At 47.7% G+C, this 17,010-nt stretch overlaps 1 protein-coding gene across 2 annotated transcripts in view; it reads left to right on the plus strand.

The window, feature by feature from the left end:
* Positions 1 to 17,010, plus strand: part of COL27A1 (collagen type XXVII alpha 1 chain) — a 186,692-nt gene that overhangs the window by 52,054 nt on the left and 117,628 nt on the right. For both annotated transcript variants that reach the window (XM_066200944.1, XM_066200945.1), the window contains 2 exons: positions 1,944 to 2,014; positions 7,098 to 8,539. In XM_066200944.1, coding sequence (XP_066057041.1) covers positions 1,944 to 2,014; positions 7,098 to 8,539 — 1,513 coding nt within the window. The remainder of the gene's footprint in view (positions 1 to 1,943; positions 2,015 to 7,097; positions 8,540 to 17,010) is intronic.

Raw genomic sequence — 17,010 nt, forward strand, 5'->3', positions numbered from 1 at the left:
CTTAACTCCTGGGACTGCTGCTGGTGATGACCCCATTCCCTGTCCTCCTGTGGCAGTCAGGCCCAGCTGATGATACCCAGTCAGGGCTTTGCTCCATGCACACATGGAGTTGTGTCCACATCTTAAACTCTGTTGGAGGTGAGCACAGAAATTCAGGTTGTCTTGTGAAGTGGATTTTAGCCACCCTTCATGCCAGAGGTGGCCATGAAGAATCATCCTATTCTGGTTCCCTTCCTGCACTCCCTGAAGGTAGTGGGACAGCAGCTCTCCTTGGAGCTGGCAGTATCTTCAGCCCGACAGTCGTGTCCCAAGGGATGAAGTTGTCAGACAAAGAACCAAGGCTCCCCAGCTGGAGATCTCTGGAGCCTGGTGAGGGTTTCCTGGTTAGGATATGGCTGGTTGCAGGGCATGGCAGAAGAACACCAGGATTGGGCTATTCCTGGCTGTTCTTTCATAAACTAAAGCAGTCCCACAGCTCCTGAAATGTGCAGCCCAGTGTCAGGGGGATGGAAACAGCAAAGGAGGACATGGATTTCTTTGGCTCATTTGTTCCCCAGTTGATATGGGACTGCTCCAGTGTTTTATCTCTTCAAGACTTAAAATATTAGTTAGTGGCTGGATTCCTGGATGGATTTTTACATTCAGGGCCAGGTTTCCCCACTGATGTAAATCACTGTGGCTTTGTTTTAGCTGTGGGAAAGGTCTCCTGCACGGGGGGAGGATTTGCCCTGGATAATACCTTGTCTCAGAGGATGCTGTCTTGGGCTAAAGCTGAGGCTTGATGGCAGGAGAGGATTGGTTTGATATACGACTTGTGCATCAGATGTGGAAAGATGAGCAAGCTGCACTTCGGCATGGCTTTGCACAGCCCGGTGCTCACACTGGCTGGGCTGAAGTGACAGCCAACCTGTGGATGTTCCACTGCTGTCTCCTGGCTGAGGACTTTCTGCAGTTTACATTTCTGTCTCTTCTTCCAGCAGCCTTTGCTGATGAAGCTGTGAAATATCCTCTCTAGAAGATGAGGGAATTCAATCTTCAAACTTTCCACTGACAGCTTTAAGTGAGCCTAACCAAGGAGTTTCCCATGTTCTTTAGCTGGCTACAAATCAAGGAAGCTGATGGGGGAAAGGGAGGGGGGGGGGGGTTTAGCTACCTTTCTGGTTAAAGGTTTGGGGTTTTTTTCCCTGAGCTACTGTTTTCAATAGCACTTGAAGGCTTAAAACTGAGCTAACAGACAAATTCCCTCTCAGGCATGAAAGAGCACAGGGATGGAAGTCAGTGGATCTCCCACTTTCTAAACTTTGCTGCCATACCAGGCTTGTGAGAAGGTTCTCAGTGGCTCAGCACAGGGTGCTGAGTGGTTGGAAGCTGCCCACATCTTTGCATCTGGGTGTAACATGAGAAACAGATCCACGTAGGATTTTGCACACTTAGGATATTGCCAAGCACCCAGTAAGGCATTAGAGCTCAGGATTTGTTTGCTGAGGTTGACAGGGCACTGAGTGTCAGCCCATTTCCTACCCATGTCCCCACAGCCCTGCACGTGCACTCCTGGCAGGGCTTTAGGTGTCCCAGCTTTGAATGATTTCTCCATCCTCTTGCATTTCTGGTGGTCTGTCCTAGGTGGGGTGAGTGCCAAAGAATAGCAGCAGCAAAGGCACTGATGGCCCAGCAGTGATGACCCTGACTCTCCAAACACTGAGCTGGTCCTTGTTCAAGGCTTCTAATACCATTGGGAAACCTTTCCACTAAGTTCAGCGGGCTTTAAATGACTTTGAAGCAGAAAAATAAAGTCTCAGCCTGAATCTGCTTCCTGGAGTCATACTGACACCGTCACTGCCTTTGCTAGGCTTGGGATCAAGGAGAAGACCTTAAACAATGGAATTGATTTTGTTACTGCTGTTGTAGAAATGCATTATTTTTTCCTTCTCTTCCAATTTTAGGGGATTCTGCTTTCTCTGGACTATATTGTGTTTTACCTGGTTCCTGGGATTCACACAGGGAAATTCTGAAGGTAAATTATGCCCTTTTTTTTTTTTCCCTCTCCTCTTTCAACAAAAGTAAAAGTCAAGTGTTTTGATACCAGATTATAACTTAACGATCAATGTCTGACCCCAGTGCCCAGCTAGATGCATTTATTGCTGATGGTTGCAGTACAGATGATACCGATGGTGCAGTTAACAGCTGGCAAAAGAACCAGGTTTTATACAGGTGATTATGTGTCCCATCAGATTTTCAGAGTCTGTCTGTCTGGTGGAACTGGTGAGAGTGAAGCACTTTGTCTAAAATGTCACTGTCATCTACCTGTACTTGCCAGGACTTAGCTGCTTTTAGGAACTGCCCCTTGAGACTGGGGCTTTATGGAATTAAGTGCCTCTGGCAGATAGATTTTTTTTCTTGACTTTAGTGCACCCTAGTCATGCGCCTGCCAGCACAGGGGATGTTGCACATACAGAAATAATGTGAGTTCTAAAGGTAAAAGCAAATTTAAGAGAGGAAAATCCCACAGAGTTGGTTGATAATAGAATGGCTACATCTGATTCAATCCCTGTGCTGTAAGGGAATATTCTGTAGAGGAGTGATACCTTCACCCACCTCCCTGGTGCTGCCAGGGACAGGACTAGGCTGAGGTATAATAATCAGTGACCCTACAAAAGGAGATGAAAAGCTTCAAAGTCAACAAAAACACACACACAAAAAATTTAATCTTTAACAGTTGATGGTGGGTGCTGAGTATCTCTGCAATATCTCTTTGTAAAGGACCCTTCTCCTCTTAAAATAGCAACACCTTTCCCACATGGGTGATTTACATGGGGATTTGTTGGAAGCGAGCAGCTTCCCCTGCTGTCGGCAGTCAACATTAAGTGGACTAGCAGGCTCCAGGGCTCTCCTCTCAGTCTCTAAAACATGAAGGAAAAATAGAAATTTGGTCAACACTCAGCTGTCAGCCAGCCCATGGACCACTTTTTACAGGGGGAGGAGAGATCCTTGCCATCAGCAATTTTGAAAAATGTAATATTTTCCAAGTTCTGCCTCCATGCAAAGGAGGTGAACATCTGGCTGAATTACTTAGTCAAGCAGTTTTCAGAGCAAGTTTTATATCAGCTCATAAAGAGGCAGAACAAATACTGTGTCTTGGCATCTCACTTTTTTCAAGTAGATTATAATATGCTCTTCAGATTCACCTCTCTCCATCATTTTACTCTTATGATAATTATGGGATGGGGCCATGTCTTTTGTTACTATCAGCCTAAAGCAAACTCTTTAATTTCACTCTTGTTGTGTTCACCTTGGTGTAGCTGATAACTCCCCTCTGAGATAACTCCCCTCCTTTCTCTGTGATAAAAAAATTTTTTAAAACTTGCCTCATTTCCACACAATGAGAGAGAGTATTTCCTTCTGGGTACCAGAAAATAAAACCTTCCAAGAAGGTAAAGGCTGTAAGAAAACCTTGGTGACTTGAGGCTGTGTTATCACCCAGGATTTTCAAACATGAGATTCAGCAGCAGTAAGAACTTGTTTGTAGGTCAGTGTGAGGATGAAATTAAGCCAATGCTGTGGGCTTTTGAAAACATTGTGGCTGTTACTCTAAGGATTAGGAGTCTTCCTGTATGCTGGAAAATCAGGGAACACAGAGGATGATCTTTCCATAAGTGTTACAGATCCGAAAGATTGTGAGGTGAATTCATTTTCTGTGTACCGATTAAGGGTCTGGGCAGTAACTTTTGGAACTGCTGTGCTTATTCAATCCAGTTTTAGCTGTGGGCATCACATCTTGGCCGCTGGAAACTGGGAAGCTGCAAGTTATTTCTCTCCTGCCTTTTGGCTTCTTATTCTTATACAGCTTTTTGTGTGGGGAAAGGGGGAGGGAAAGAAAGAGATGGGAAGAAGAGCAGTAAAATATTTTTTCTCCTTTCTCAGAGATGATCATATCAGGAATCTCTGTGTATCTCACTTCATGCACAGGGTCTGATGGAAGAGTTTCTCCCAGTTGCTCAAATGTTGCTACAGGAATGTTGTAGCTTTGAGGCACCTGGAATCAGGCAGCTCTAAGTGAATATTCTTTTTAAATAACGTGTTTTGATGGAAAAATCCACAGAGGAAAAAGTTTGAAGGGGAAAAAATCCTCTGCTAAACTTGGAGCTGCTTCAGGAAGCCAGAATTACCTTGCATTTTACATTAGTTGATGACATCCCGTATCCCAGGAGATGTGCCCCAACAGCCAGGGACAGCTGGATGGGATGGGGATGGGATGGAGAGGAGATGGGCTGGGTGCTCAGGAGCCCTGAGCTCTGTGCCTGGACCCGGTGCTGGAAAGTCCACATACGTGTCCTGCATGAAGACTCTTCACTCGGATTTTGGGATTTTGCGTAGGCATCCAGAGTTTGGCTCCACCTTAGCGGGGTTTGAGGGAGAGGAGTGTTTGGGTTGTGCTTTTTTTCCTTAAGCACTCCTGGATGCTGTTGCTAACGAGGCACTTGGGTTGGGATTGCAAAACAGCAGCGACGTCCTCTGAGCAGGGAAAAACATCCTTAGGTCTTTGCAGAGCAGCTACCAAATAAATAACTCCTAGAGTGTGCAGCATCTCTAGCAGAGACAACCCCTGTCTGCCTCTCAGGGAGAACCTAAAAATACACATAGAAATTGGAAGCTGGAGACTAGCTGCTTGCTTAAGTGGTAAATTTATTTCCTTAGGGATAAATCCTGATGCTTTTGAAGTCTGTGGCAAGGGTCCCACTTCACTTCACTAAAGCCAGGCTTTGGCCTTTGCTGTTTCACGGACTCTGGAGATTGTCCAGAATGAAGACACTGCCATGATTCCTCTGTTTAGGGAGAGGAAGGCTATGCTGAGAGACAGACCTGTTGGACAATATGGAAGAAAAACAGTGGGGGATCAGGGATTTCAGGGTATGGGAGAAATTTTGTCATTAACGCTTGACCATGCTGTGCAGTAAATTACCCCTCTGCACAGATTGAGAATATTTCCGTGCTTCTCTGATCCACCTTCTCCAGGGTAGTGTCTGCTAAAAAATTACTTGAGCTGCTTTAGATAAGGAAGGTGGGAATAAAGCTAAACTCAGGCAAAGTAAATACTGATTGACTCATTCTCACATACAAAAATGGCTGAGGTTTTTGCCAAAGTCAAGGAACAGAGGTTTTCTCATCATTCTCCTCCCTTCCTGGCCAGCAGCATTACAGATCTCAGACTGCTTGAGTCTATAACCCTTCTGGCCAACACCAAGGGTCTCTTTAAGTGCCAGTTCTCCAAATAATGTGTTCTGTGCAGAACATTTAATAGTTAAGGGTGAAAGCAGCTGAATACCAAGGCCCCTTTAGAAAAGCTCAGGTTTTTTTTTTCCTTTGGAGGACTGTTGATTTACTTTCAATCTAGGAAAGCTGCAATCCTATGGTGTTAGCCATGATTGGCACCACCACCTTTCTGAGTGTTAAATTCTTGCCTTGCAAATTCTTGCCTAGCATTTGGGTTATACAGCCCTGACTGGCTTCCCCAAAGTGCACTGAAATGGGAGAGTTGGCTGGTCCAGGAGTGATGGGATTGCATTTGGGCAGGAAGAGGGGAGGAAGTGCAGTTGTCCTAGCTCACTGTCACTAGTGCTGGTGTCACAGGAGTCATGATCACCTTCTCAGGGTCATTTGAGTTGGAAAACCCTTACAATCATCAAATCCAGCTGTTAACCCAGGACTGCCAAGCCTACCACTAAACCATTAGATGTCCCCAAGTGCCACATCAGATGTCTTGAACACCACCCCAGATGGTGACTCCACTGGGCAGCTTGTTCCAAGCTTTACAGACCTTTGGCTGAAGAAGCCTTTCCTACTCTTCATTCTAACACCCCCTTCCCCCCACCCCCAGCACAACTGGAGGGCTTTTCCTCTCATCCCATTGCTTTTTACCTGGGAGCAGAACCTGACCCCCACCTGACTACAACCTCCTATCAGGGAGTTGTAGAGACTGAGAAGTCCTCCCCTGAGCCTCCTTTTCCTCTAGGCTGAGCTTCTTTAGCTGCTCAACATCGGACCTTTTTCAGGTCTGGGCACATTTACCTTTGCAGCTTTGCTCACGTAGACCTCGGCATCTTCTCCAGTTAAGTAATTCAGCTGAGGCTGCTGCCAGCTGGCCCCAGTTTGTGTTGCTGTTGCCTGCTAATCTGAGCTTTGAGTGACTCCTGATACACCTCGGGGGTAGAAAGCAGGGGATTCTGCTTGTCTGTCCATTGCAAATTCCTCCTGGAGTTGGGGGAGAAAGGTGCTCTGGGCATCAATCCCTCTCCTCCTGTCTTGAGCAAGGCACCTGGCTCCTAGGTGACATTATACAGGAGGCAAATCTTACCTCCACTACTCAGTGGCAGCCATAAACAATTTCTGAGCTCCTCACAAAGCAAGTCTGGTTCCAACCTATTAAAATAATTTAATGTTGTAAGATGATCTGCTGGGGAAAAAAAAAAAATAAGTACTGCTGTTGAGAACTTTGAGCAGTTCACTGAAATCTAGGTGCAATTTTTTCATGCTGGGAGGCACCTGTGCTTCCCTAAACTCTCCAAAGATCAAAAGCTGCTGCTTGCTAGCTTAGAGAGAGACAGATACAAGGCTTTTGCTCCCTTTGGAAGTTTTGTTACTTGCCCTCTGGGGATATAAAATTTTGCAATCCCAGCTCAATCTGTTGCTCAAATTCCTTTCCAGCTATGTGGTCAGTACTCAGAATTAAATCCCAGGAAGAGGACTAGTGGTGCTCAGTGGGAAATTTCCTTGTAGTGAGGTCAGCTCCCTCCCGAACATGTGAGCTGGTCCCTGGTGGGACAGGAGAACTCACCAGATGCACCGTGGAGCTGATGCTTTTTGGCAATTGCTGGCAATCACATTGAGCATGCACTTGCTCCTCACACAATGTGAGAAGAGCTGTGAGTTCTCCATGCTGGTTATGGGCGTACGTACGTGAGAGGGTGGGATTAGATATGTGAGTTGGGGTTTCCTGTATCCTGTTGCCTTTGTGCGTGGATTAGTTTGACCTCCCTCCCCACCCATCCAGCCCTTGGGTCGCCCAGCACCTTCACATAATCTTTGTGTTTCCCTTTCAGATGTGGATGTTCTTCAAAGACTGGGCCTGTCAGGGAAAAGGCCATCGAGTGGATGGTCCTCCTCACGTGCAGTTCCTCAAGGAGTCATTCCTTTCAAATCAGGGGTCATCTTCACTCAGCGAGCCCGTGTCGAGGCGCCGCTCAGCACCCTCCTCCCCGCAGGCTCCAGCTCTGACCTGCTCCTGGTGCTGAGCCTCTGCTCCCACCGCATCAACAACGCTTTTCTCTTTGCTGTCAGGAGCAAAAAGAAAAAACTGCAGCTGGGGGTCCAGTTTGTGCCTGGGAAGATCATCGTCTACGTGGGCCACAAGCGCTCTGTATATTTTGATTACAATGTCCACGATGGCCAGTGGCACAACATTGCCATCAACATTCGTGGCCAGACTGTCACTTTATTTACTTCTTGTGGGAAGCGCAGAGTACATGCGGATTTGCATTTTAAAAAGGACGAGGCGTTGGATCCTCACGGATCTTTCCTCTTTGGGAAGATAAGCCAGCACTCCGTGCAGTTTGAAGGAGCCATCTGCCAGTTTGATATTTATCCTTCCGCCAAGGCAGCTCATCATTACTGTAAATACCTGAAGAAACAGTGCAGGCAAGCAGATACCTACCGGCCAAACTTGCCCCCACTCATCCCCCTCCTGCCCAGGGATCCCAGTGCCTCCCCCAGTACCCTGCAGCCTACGGCGCCCTCGCTGCAGGGTCTGAGAAACCTGACCACTGCTGCCCCAAACCTGGAGCTTGGCAGGGTCACTGCACCCCTCAAGACGAGGGGTTCAGGTGCAACAACCCCCACGTTGCTGCCAACCCCACCATCACGGCCGAGACTGACTACCAAAGCCACCAAGGTCACCGTGGCCCCACCTGTTCCATCAAGTACCAAACCCCAGGTACCCACCCTGTCCTCGCTCCGTCAGGACACGGGGACAACCCTCAGGGTGTCTCAGCCCACTGCCAGCACACGCAGGGAGAAAACTCCCCTTCCCACCGCCAAAAGGGCCCCACCAACGAGCCAGAGCCCGGTCACGGCCAGCAGGAAGGAGTCCAAGCAAGAGACCAAAAAGAAAATCAACCAAAAACCAACTGCTGAGCCCCCCAGAGTGCCTGGTACTGTAAAGCCAATGAGGAAGGTGGCTGATAACATGACCAGCAGTGTCCACCTTGTCACCCTGAAGCCAACCCCACAGAACCCAAGCCGTGGGCCCATCCCAAAGAAGCACGTGCCGTCCCCCAGCAGGAGAGTGGATCCCAGTGTCATCCCTCTGGTGTACACCAAGCCTCCCCTGGGGTCTGCCCGGCCCAGCTCCAGAGCCAGGGCACAGGCTCTCAACCTCACCACCCCGGCTGCCACAGATGGCTATCAGATCTTTGACCCCTTGGGACCCACTCCATTTCCATTTTTGTTGGGACATCCAGGAGTGAAAGGAGAGAGAGGACCTCAGGTATGTTCAGGCTCTTGGTGGTGGCTGTTCCCAGTCAGGCAGACCACAACCTCCAAGGGTTTCTGTGAAGCTTGTCCAAGTGTGGCAGCCAAGTACCACTGCATTCCTGGTCATCATGATTTTAGCATCAATCTCAGCTTGAACGTGAGTGTTCAGTGATGGTGGATGCCACAAAACATTTGTGGTTCAAGCTGCTGCTTCATGTTCGATTTTTAAAAGGGAATCCCGCTTTCTTTTCCTTTAAATTGCTGGCTAAAATTTTAATGGCCGGGTTGGGGCTATCTTCCACACCCTTGGTTTATCTCTGGTCATCTTCCACGGAAAACCCAGATGTGTTATAAACATGCCTCAAGTTAACTATTTCTTGGCACTAGTTATTAATTTGTTTTGTATCTGATATTCACAAATCTAGCAAAGCAAATGCAAGTGCAGAGATGGCTCCAGGATTTATTTTTTAAACAAAGCCTCATCTGTTTTTATGGTATAAGCTTTTCTTGGGTGTTTTGTTCTGTTTTTTATTTCTCATAGCCTGCACTTAAAACATGCAAAAAGTTTCCTTTATAAATTTAACTACTGCATTCCACATAAAAAATAACCCCTTTCAGGTTGTATATATTGGCCATTGTAAAAGCTTACACACGTTTTGTAATGCTAAAAGCACTCAGGCCCCACTAATAATCTGCTAGCTGTTCCTTTTTTATTTTTTCAAATTTGAGAATGCAAACATGATCTTTAAACTGGCCAACTTTTAGGGGGATTTGGTGTTCCAACCCAAACTGTCAATAGGAGAGAGGGATTGTACATGTAAAATAAGTTTCTCCCAGACAGAGTCTTTGGTTGCCAAGATCCAGCCTAGAGGGAATTTTTACAGCTGACTTCTTAAAATAGTGAAAGAAGACTTTACAATGGAAATAATGAGGCTGGTGTAAGGAATGACTAGTGCTTGTCTCTGCAGAGCTGCTCCTTGGTGCAAGTAACACCTAAAGTGGAATGGTTGGGTCTCCCCAAGTCCTCAATGGGAGCTGAGCAGTTTGTGTTTCCTCCTGCCCCATCTCCAAGCTGGGTGGTGATTTCTCTCCCTGTTCTTTGGGTGTGGAGTCACCCAGGGTGGGGTTTTGTTCCAGGTGCCTGCGCCTGGGAGAGGTGAAGGGCAGAGGTTGAGCATGGGCTATAGGCATCCATCCCTGGTGGAGTCTTGGTGCTTGGAGAAGTTTTGCTAAATCCCTGAGTAGACAGAAACAAGCTCCATCAATTTGGTCTTTGGGCAGGCTTCTGTGTTTTGCGGAGAGCCATTTCAGGCGTATTTCCAAGAGAAGAAATTCAGAAGTTGTGCATTTCCCGTAGAACATCACTTAGCTTTGAGGGGTGAATCTGAGTGCCTGCTCCAAGCCCACCAAAATTCTGACCTCTGACACCTTCTTGCTCCTCAAGTGTCATGAGGGTGACCAAGCTCTAAGCCCCTCCAATGTAAACAGCTTATTATTGAACTGGAGTGGAAAATCTCTCTCAAGCTTGTGAATCATAGCAAAGAAACGAATTTGGGCTGTGGAGGGCTGAGGGAAGAGATGGCAGGGTTTTTCCATCCTGTCTGAGAACAACTGGAGTCCTGAACTGAGGGAAAGGAGAACTTTCTGAGGCTCTGTCTGGCCTTATTCTCTTTGACTGCTGGAAACAAAATCAGGGCTTGGAGAGGGAAAGGTTATGGCTTGGCTGGAGCCGGCTGCCACACAGTGCTCAGCAGCTCCTGTGACTCACTCAGAGATCTCTGTACCACGCTTCCTTGGATGTCTCTGACGTGGGAAGGGAAAGAGGAGAAAATGTGGGAATGGGGATGACATGTTGAGAAATTCAGCACGTCCATGGCCAGATGAGCATGTTTCAGAGCGAGTGCTGATAAATGTTCTGTGCCTGAGTAATTACCTGGCACCGTCCTGGTGCTGCAGCGCCGGCGTTCCTGATGAGGTCAGTGATATCCCAGCCCGGCGCTTGGCCTGGCCAGGGCAGGTTGTGGGCTGGGAATGTCATCTGCTGTCTGGCACACCGAGGGCAGGATAAGGTGAATAATTAGTTTTCCCAGTTGCTGCCTGGTACAAGGTCTCTTCAAGAAGATTGTCACCCTGGGCAGGGAGGTGTAGGGGGAACTGCCTTCTGCCTGTTCAGCGAGGACTGGGGCCACCTTGGCTGTGATTGCTGGGCAGACTGGCAGACACAGAACCCTTCCACCTAGAGAGAAAGGACTATTGTTCATCTTGATCATCCCAGTGGCAGCCATGGTGCCAGGCAGTGATGACTCAGGCTCTGTGGTGTCTGCAGTTGAGGCTTTGTGAATTCTACTAAAATAACCTATGGGATAATCTTAGCTGTGCAGAAAGGCCCCATCCAACAATAGAGGGAGGGTTTGATGATTAGAGGAGTGTGAGCAAAGGACTGAAAGAATTTATTTAGGAACAAAATTCTGTGTATTAATCTGTCCTGAAGGACCACCTGGATGCTGTGCAAAAGGAAACGGAGACGCTGCATCCCACGTGCAACTCATGGCAGAGCATTAATTCTCCGAGAGTGTTGGGTTTGCTGAGCAGCTAGAGGAGGGAGGGCAATATGTTCTTAAAAAAGAAAAACTTCTTGGGAGCCATTAATAACCACAAGCATTTGGGATCTCAGCTGTCTGGGGTTTTTTTTGAGGGGAGAAATAACAAAAGGAACACCCAGATATCGTGTGAAGTCAGTAACGCAGCACTGACTCAGCAGCTGGCAAAAGTCCCTCTGAATCATCCCCACTGCCCAGAGCACCCCAGCCAGCCTTGCTCCAGGCCCTGCAGCGTGACCCCAGCACATGGCTGGAAGTACCCTAAAACTCCCCTCAAAAGGGAAATGTATACTGAAAAATAGTATCTGTGCGAGCATGTTGAGCTCTTGAATTAAGGCTGTAATGGGATGGCTGTTTGAATCCTCCAGTGGATGGGGTGTCATTTGCTTGTCTAGACCAGCAGCAGGTTTGGCAGGGAGATTTTGGCGGGCTACTGTAGCCTCTCCCCTGCCCACCAGCACCACCTGCCAGGTAAAGCTGTGCTAAACCCCTTGCCCTGGTGTGGCTGGGGTCTAGCACAGCGTACCCTAAGTCAGACCTTTCTCCTCCTATATAAATCTGCAATTCTGTAGCTCTTTGGTCCCTAGAGCCAAGCCTCTTGACAAGTCCTAAGGGTTATTTTTAGAGCAAGAAAACCACCCCTTGTGCTGAATGTGCAGGCTGGGATCACTGAGAGGCTGTGGAAGCACTGAGGAACAGGGAGTGTGTTTGAAGGACGACCCCAACAGCCCAGTCAGAGGACGGGGGGCTCACAGCCCCAGGCTGGAGGCAGTGGTGGTGCCTGGCAGGCAGCTCCCTCTCCCTCCCTCCCCGCCTGTCTCCCTCTCTGCAAGGCACATGTGTTTCCAAGCGTGTCCCCAGTCTAGACTGCTCCAGCTGCCATCCTCTGCACGAGCAGTTTGTCTTGGAGCCCTGCTCCTTCCCTGAAGAAGCAATCCCAGCCAATTCAATCAGTGGGCAGGGAAGAGAGGTGTCTGGAAACGCTGATAAAATACATGAAGTGCCTATTTCCAGTCCTCCTCGCACCAGAAAAGGGTATTTGAGCTGCCAGTCCATGATAAATTAGGGAACACACAACGTGTTTGGATATCTATTAATGAATTAGTCATATTAATAATAAAAAGGGGAGACTGCATGCTTTGTATAATGTATGGGGAAAGTTTCATCCTTGCTCACATCATTGAATCAAATTGTTTTGGTGATTTAACCAGAAGGGAAATCTTGCAGGCAAATGAGCAAGCATCAAAGAGGTCTATTTGTGTAAAATAAAGCTAGTTTTGAAGAGAGATAGCTGATAGTGTGTTTGAGATAAATGTGCTGCAAAGGATCTAGGATTGTGCAGATATATACAAATATTTTTATAAATTTTTAAAAATAGAAAGTGAGTAGTAGAGTAGGTGATCCCTCTATTCCTTCCCAGCCTTTCAGGCTGCCTTCCAAGGTCTGGGATTGCTCCAGTGTCCAAAGTACCCCCTGCAGAGCCCGTTCCTGAAATCTCTCCATAGAAAAGTGGCTTTCATCAAGCTGGAACACTCATATTTTGTTGTGTATTGCGCTGCTACTCTGCGAGGAACCCAGTTGTGGACAAGGACCTTTGTGTGATAGGTGCTGCACAGACCCAGAACAAACATCTGTGCCTGGTGAGGAAATCGTGTTACAAGGCTGGCTCTCCACCAGCAGCTCAGCTCCTGCCAGAATTATGAGGGCTTTTTGTTTTTAGACTGGTTGAAACCCAGACGTGTCCAAATTTTAATACGGTAAACCTGCCTTGGAGAAGAAAGTAACCAAAATGCTGGTGATCCCCCCCCCCCCCCCCCCCCCCCAATATTCTATCTTTTTTTTAGGCGGGTTTTGAAGCTGTGCAGTGCCTGGCAATGTCAGGGAGGTGAGGAGAGGTTGGCAGGCTGTTTGAAGATGAGGGGTTTTTCTCCTTCTCTTCTCCTAAGCAGGGAATTTTGGATTCCAGTTCTGTCCCTGTAGCTGTTCAGTTCTTCCTTGCTGTTGCTTCCCAGATGTACAAGGCTAAAGGGTAAATTTGTGGCAGTGACCACTTTTCCTGTAGGAATATTTCTTTTCTCCTTGGAAGAGTTCAGGTTCTTTATCTGCAGGGGGAACGTCACTCACTGCTCAGAACATGGTGCCAGTGTGGGGAGAAGCTTTTGATGTGTTTCCTGAACTCCTTTTTAAGTTGACTTTTACCACAGGCATTAACACCTGAGAAAAAAGAATGTTCTCTCTCCTCTCATCAGTCTTAGCAGTGTTTTGCACTTCTGAAACAGACTTTTCTGGGTCACAGGAGAACTGTGCCACTAGTGGCTGGGCAGAAAAACACTGGGAAAGACCCAAAAGTAAATATGTCCATCTGTCAGTGTGCACTAGAATATGAGCTTAATAGTTTCCTGGGAAATCTCAGTTCTTTGCTGCCAGGCTGAGTACTCACCCGTGGGGAAATGATTATAGAAATACTTTGCTATCTGACCAAGTTGATTCAAGAATCATTTCCCAATTTCCAGCACTAATTCTGGTACTCAGTGTGCTTTAATTCAAGCCTTCCACAGCAGGTTTGGCCTTGCTGAGTTTGGGGCTTGCTCCCTGCAGCACTGCTGTGGGCAGAGGAAGCAGTGCAAGGGGGATCACAGTGTGGGAGAGGCAGAGGTATAAATTAGCAGCAAGAGGAAATGGCAAGATTTCCCTTATCCTCGGGGTCCAATGTGTTTTCCTTTCAGACAAGATGGTTTAATTTTCCATTTGCAATTTGAACCTCAGAAAGCTAAGACTAAAAAAAAAAAAAAGGTCCCTTTTGCACCAGAAAGTTTCCCAGCAGCAGCTTAGAACAAATCCTGTAATCATTTGGTGGGATTGGTCATCGTTGTAAATGCTACCGTGGGAAACTGAGAAGGGTTAAACTTTATTGTGGCTGCCATGAGCTGCTTCAGGAGCTGTTCAGGCTGGTTAACAGCTCAGCTGTTTGGCTTGAGAAGAGAGAGAGTGTCTGCTGCTGCCGAGTTTCTCCTTGATCTCTGATCTTGCCTGGTGTGATAACAGGGTGGGTGTTCTCTGCCATCAGTTTGCAGGAGGAGCAGGCAAGGAGCCGGAGAGACAAGAGTCCACAGTGCCAGGAGCTCACCACAGGAGGCCTCAGCCTTGCTGATCCCTGCCATGGGAGGGAGGGCAGGGGCAGGGCACTGATACCCTCATCCCTTGCCAGCAGCCGGAAATGTCCCTGCCCCTTGGAGCATTCCCTCTGCTCCTGGCGGGATTCCCCAGGGGCGCCCTAAAGGGTGCAGTGGAGAGATCCCTGCGGGCTCTGTGTGACCTGAGCTGGGGGTGAGAGATGCTGTGTGGGCATCACCCCCAAGCGGGCTCTGGGCACCAGGCTGACAGTCATCTCCTGCTCTCCCTGTGGAGCCCTGTGCCTGAAGTGGGACTGCATCCATCATTTGTAAGTAGCTGGGCCCTGATCCAGGCCTGTTCTCCTCTGGCTGCCTCTCCGGATGCACGTTTTCCTTGGGTGTATTTCAGCGTTGCTCTCCCCAGGCAAAGGCAGTTGTGGGATGTGGGGATCCTGTCTGAGATCACGGGCTGGGTGATGCAGAAGCAGAGGGGAAAGGAATCACTAGGAAGGCACAGTGCACATCCCATCCAACCCAGCTCCCAAGGAACTGAGAAGTGTGGGAAGTACGAAGTGGCCTCACAGTGTGTCACTCCTCACCACTGCCTGTGTCCACGCACTGCCCCAGTCCTCTTCCACCTTGCCTGGCTTCAGACTGAAAAGTGGTCACATTCTTACCTTCTGCAGTTACTGTAGTGGCTGCACCTTTTAGCCAGACATCCCACCCTCACCTTATCCTTCTAATTCCTCATGAAAAGAAAAAAATAAGTCTGAAGGGATGATAAATCAAAGCACAGTAGCAGGGACTCCTGAATTGTGTACTGCTCTGTGCTTTTCCAGCTAGACGCCTTTCTCTCAACTCTGTTTTCCCACTCCAGTGCTGGTATTAACTCTCTCCTTATTTTTGTGTTAGCTTCAGTCTGTTCTGAGCAGCCGACATTTTTGGAGAAGGTTTTTGCTCAAGTGGCCAAGTACAATTGCAGCTGCTGTTAGCAGGAAGGTGGAAAAGGTCACCTCAGTTCTGGTACACTGGGAACGCCGTGCTCAGACAGTTGCATCTTCTCTTTTACTTCTTCTAAGGGTGTAAATGGGGATGGGTTTTGGTGGAGGAGAGATTAAGGATTGGATTAATCTCTGATAAACTCCATTAAAACAGTTGCTGCCTCAGTTGCACTGGATTCGTGGTTTGATAGTTATCATCCCAACTAAAAGGGCAGGGGGATATTTTTAATAAAAGCTGGGATTCTGGAACACAATTATACATGAGGCTTAAAAAACCCCTACAATTACGTGTCTATTTGCACAGCTGTATAATTGCATTATGCACGGGGCCCTGAGCTGGCACAATGGCAGGTTAAAACACTGGGATATTGCTAAAATGAGGGTCAGCTGTATCAATGAGGGTTGTTAATACAAAGACCAGTAATACTGTGTTAGCCGGCAATAAGCAGCTGGCAGAGGGGTCAGATGAAGTGTCCCACGCTGTGGAGACCGGACATCTCCAGGGCAGGCAGGGCTGGGCAGCAGCAGTGGGTCATATGGTGACAGAAGTCTATCCCTGTGGGTCACAGTGAGGGACATTAGCTGTTCTGTGCTGTACAGGCTCTTTTAAAACAAGTCTTTTCTTGTTATCTACTACAGGGGTAAAAGGTTACTATTTATTTGTTGTGCTGATAAATTAATAGCACAGAGGACACTGGGCTTTGCTTATGCCTTCCTTGACTTTCTTCTTCTCCTGTGCCAAGTTTGGCTCTTAAAATAGATCACTTTTATATAATTTAATGTGCTGTTTACATGTGGGAGGGTTGGTAATATCAGGGGAGTATTTATCCATTGGTTACCTGTATGGTTCACGCAAGTCTTCTCTTACCAAGATCTTTTCCTGGGCACGCGATTTAGGGGAGGGATCTCATAGGTCGATTTTTTTTCTTACTGAATCATGATTGTTCTTGGGAGCTGTATTAGAGATTATGAGCTTTTCTTGCTCCTGCCCCAGGGGCAGTAGCAGCCTGAGCAGCTCTGAGCAGCAGGGCCAGCCTGGCGGTGGCTTCGTGCAGGGAGGAGATCCCACAGGGATGAGATCCAGTAGGAAAGAGAGCAAGGCCAGAATGTGGCCATGGGGCTCATGCTGCACCTGCTCCATGCACTGCACCTTCATCCCTGTGGAATGTTGCTCCTGGGAGCTGCTGCCCCACCCGCCAGGCAGTCAGAGAGCTCAGGCTGCCTTCCAAACATCCTTCAGTCGGCTGCTCTGGATGTGTCTCCCCACTGAAAGCAGTGGAAACTTGTCTTTTGTAGCAAGCTACCAGAATATAAATCCTCTGGGAGGCACTTTAATTAACAGTTATTCTTGTCAGACATGTTTGGCTTGGGGAAAAAGAAGTTTTGAGGAGTTACTAGAAGTTGGAGATGACTCTCCAGAAATCTGAATTCTCCAGCCCATTGGAAAAAAAAAAAAAAAAAGAATAAATAGACGAACAAATTCAAAGGAGTTCAAATCTCATTGGTTAAGTATTTTTTCCTAACCTGTTTCAGATCAGTGCACAGCTGGGCTCCTGATATCTCCACTTTGTTCCTACCCTCTTCCAAGAGCCCCCACTACTCTCACGTGTATGGCTCGACCTTTCCTTTGCTACAGAGCCGTATTTAAGAATTTCCAACATTGACACCAATTTTATTACATTTTATAACCTGCTGCTCTGAAATATGAAGTGCTGGGGTTGCACATAATCATAGATGATGTTGTAACTCATGTAGGAACCTACAATACCA

Source organism: Chamaea fasciata, unplaced genomic scaffold, assembly GCF_029207755.1.
Source record: "Chamaea fasciata isolate MVZ Bird 193981 ecotype frontalis unplaced genomic scaffold, bChaFas1.0.hap1 SCAF_20, whole genome shotgun sequence".
Classification (NCBI taxonomy): domain Eukaryota; kingdom Metazoa; phylum Chordata; class Aves; order Passeriformes; family Sylviidae; genus Chamaea; species Chamaea fasciata.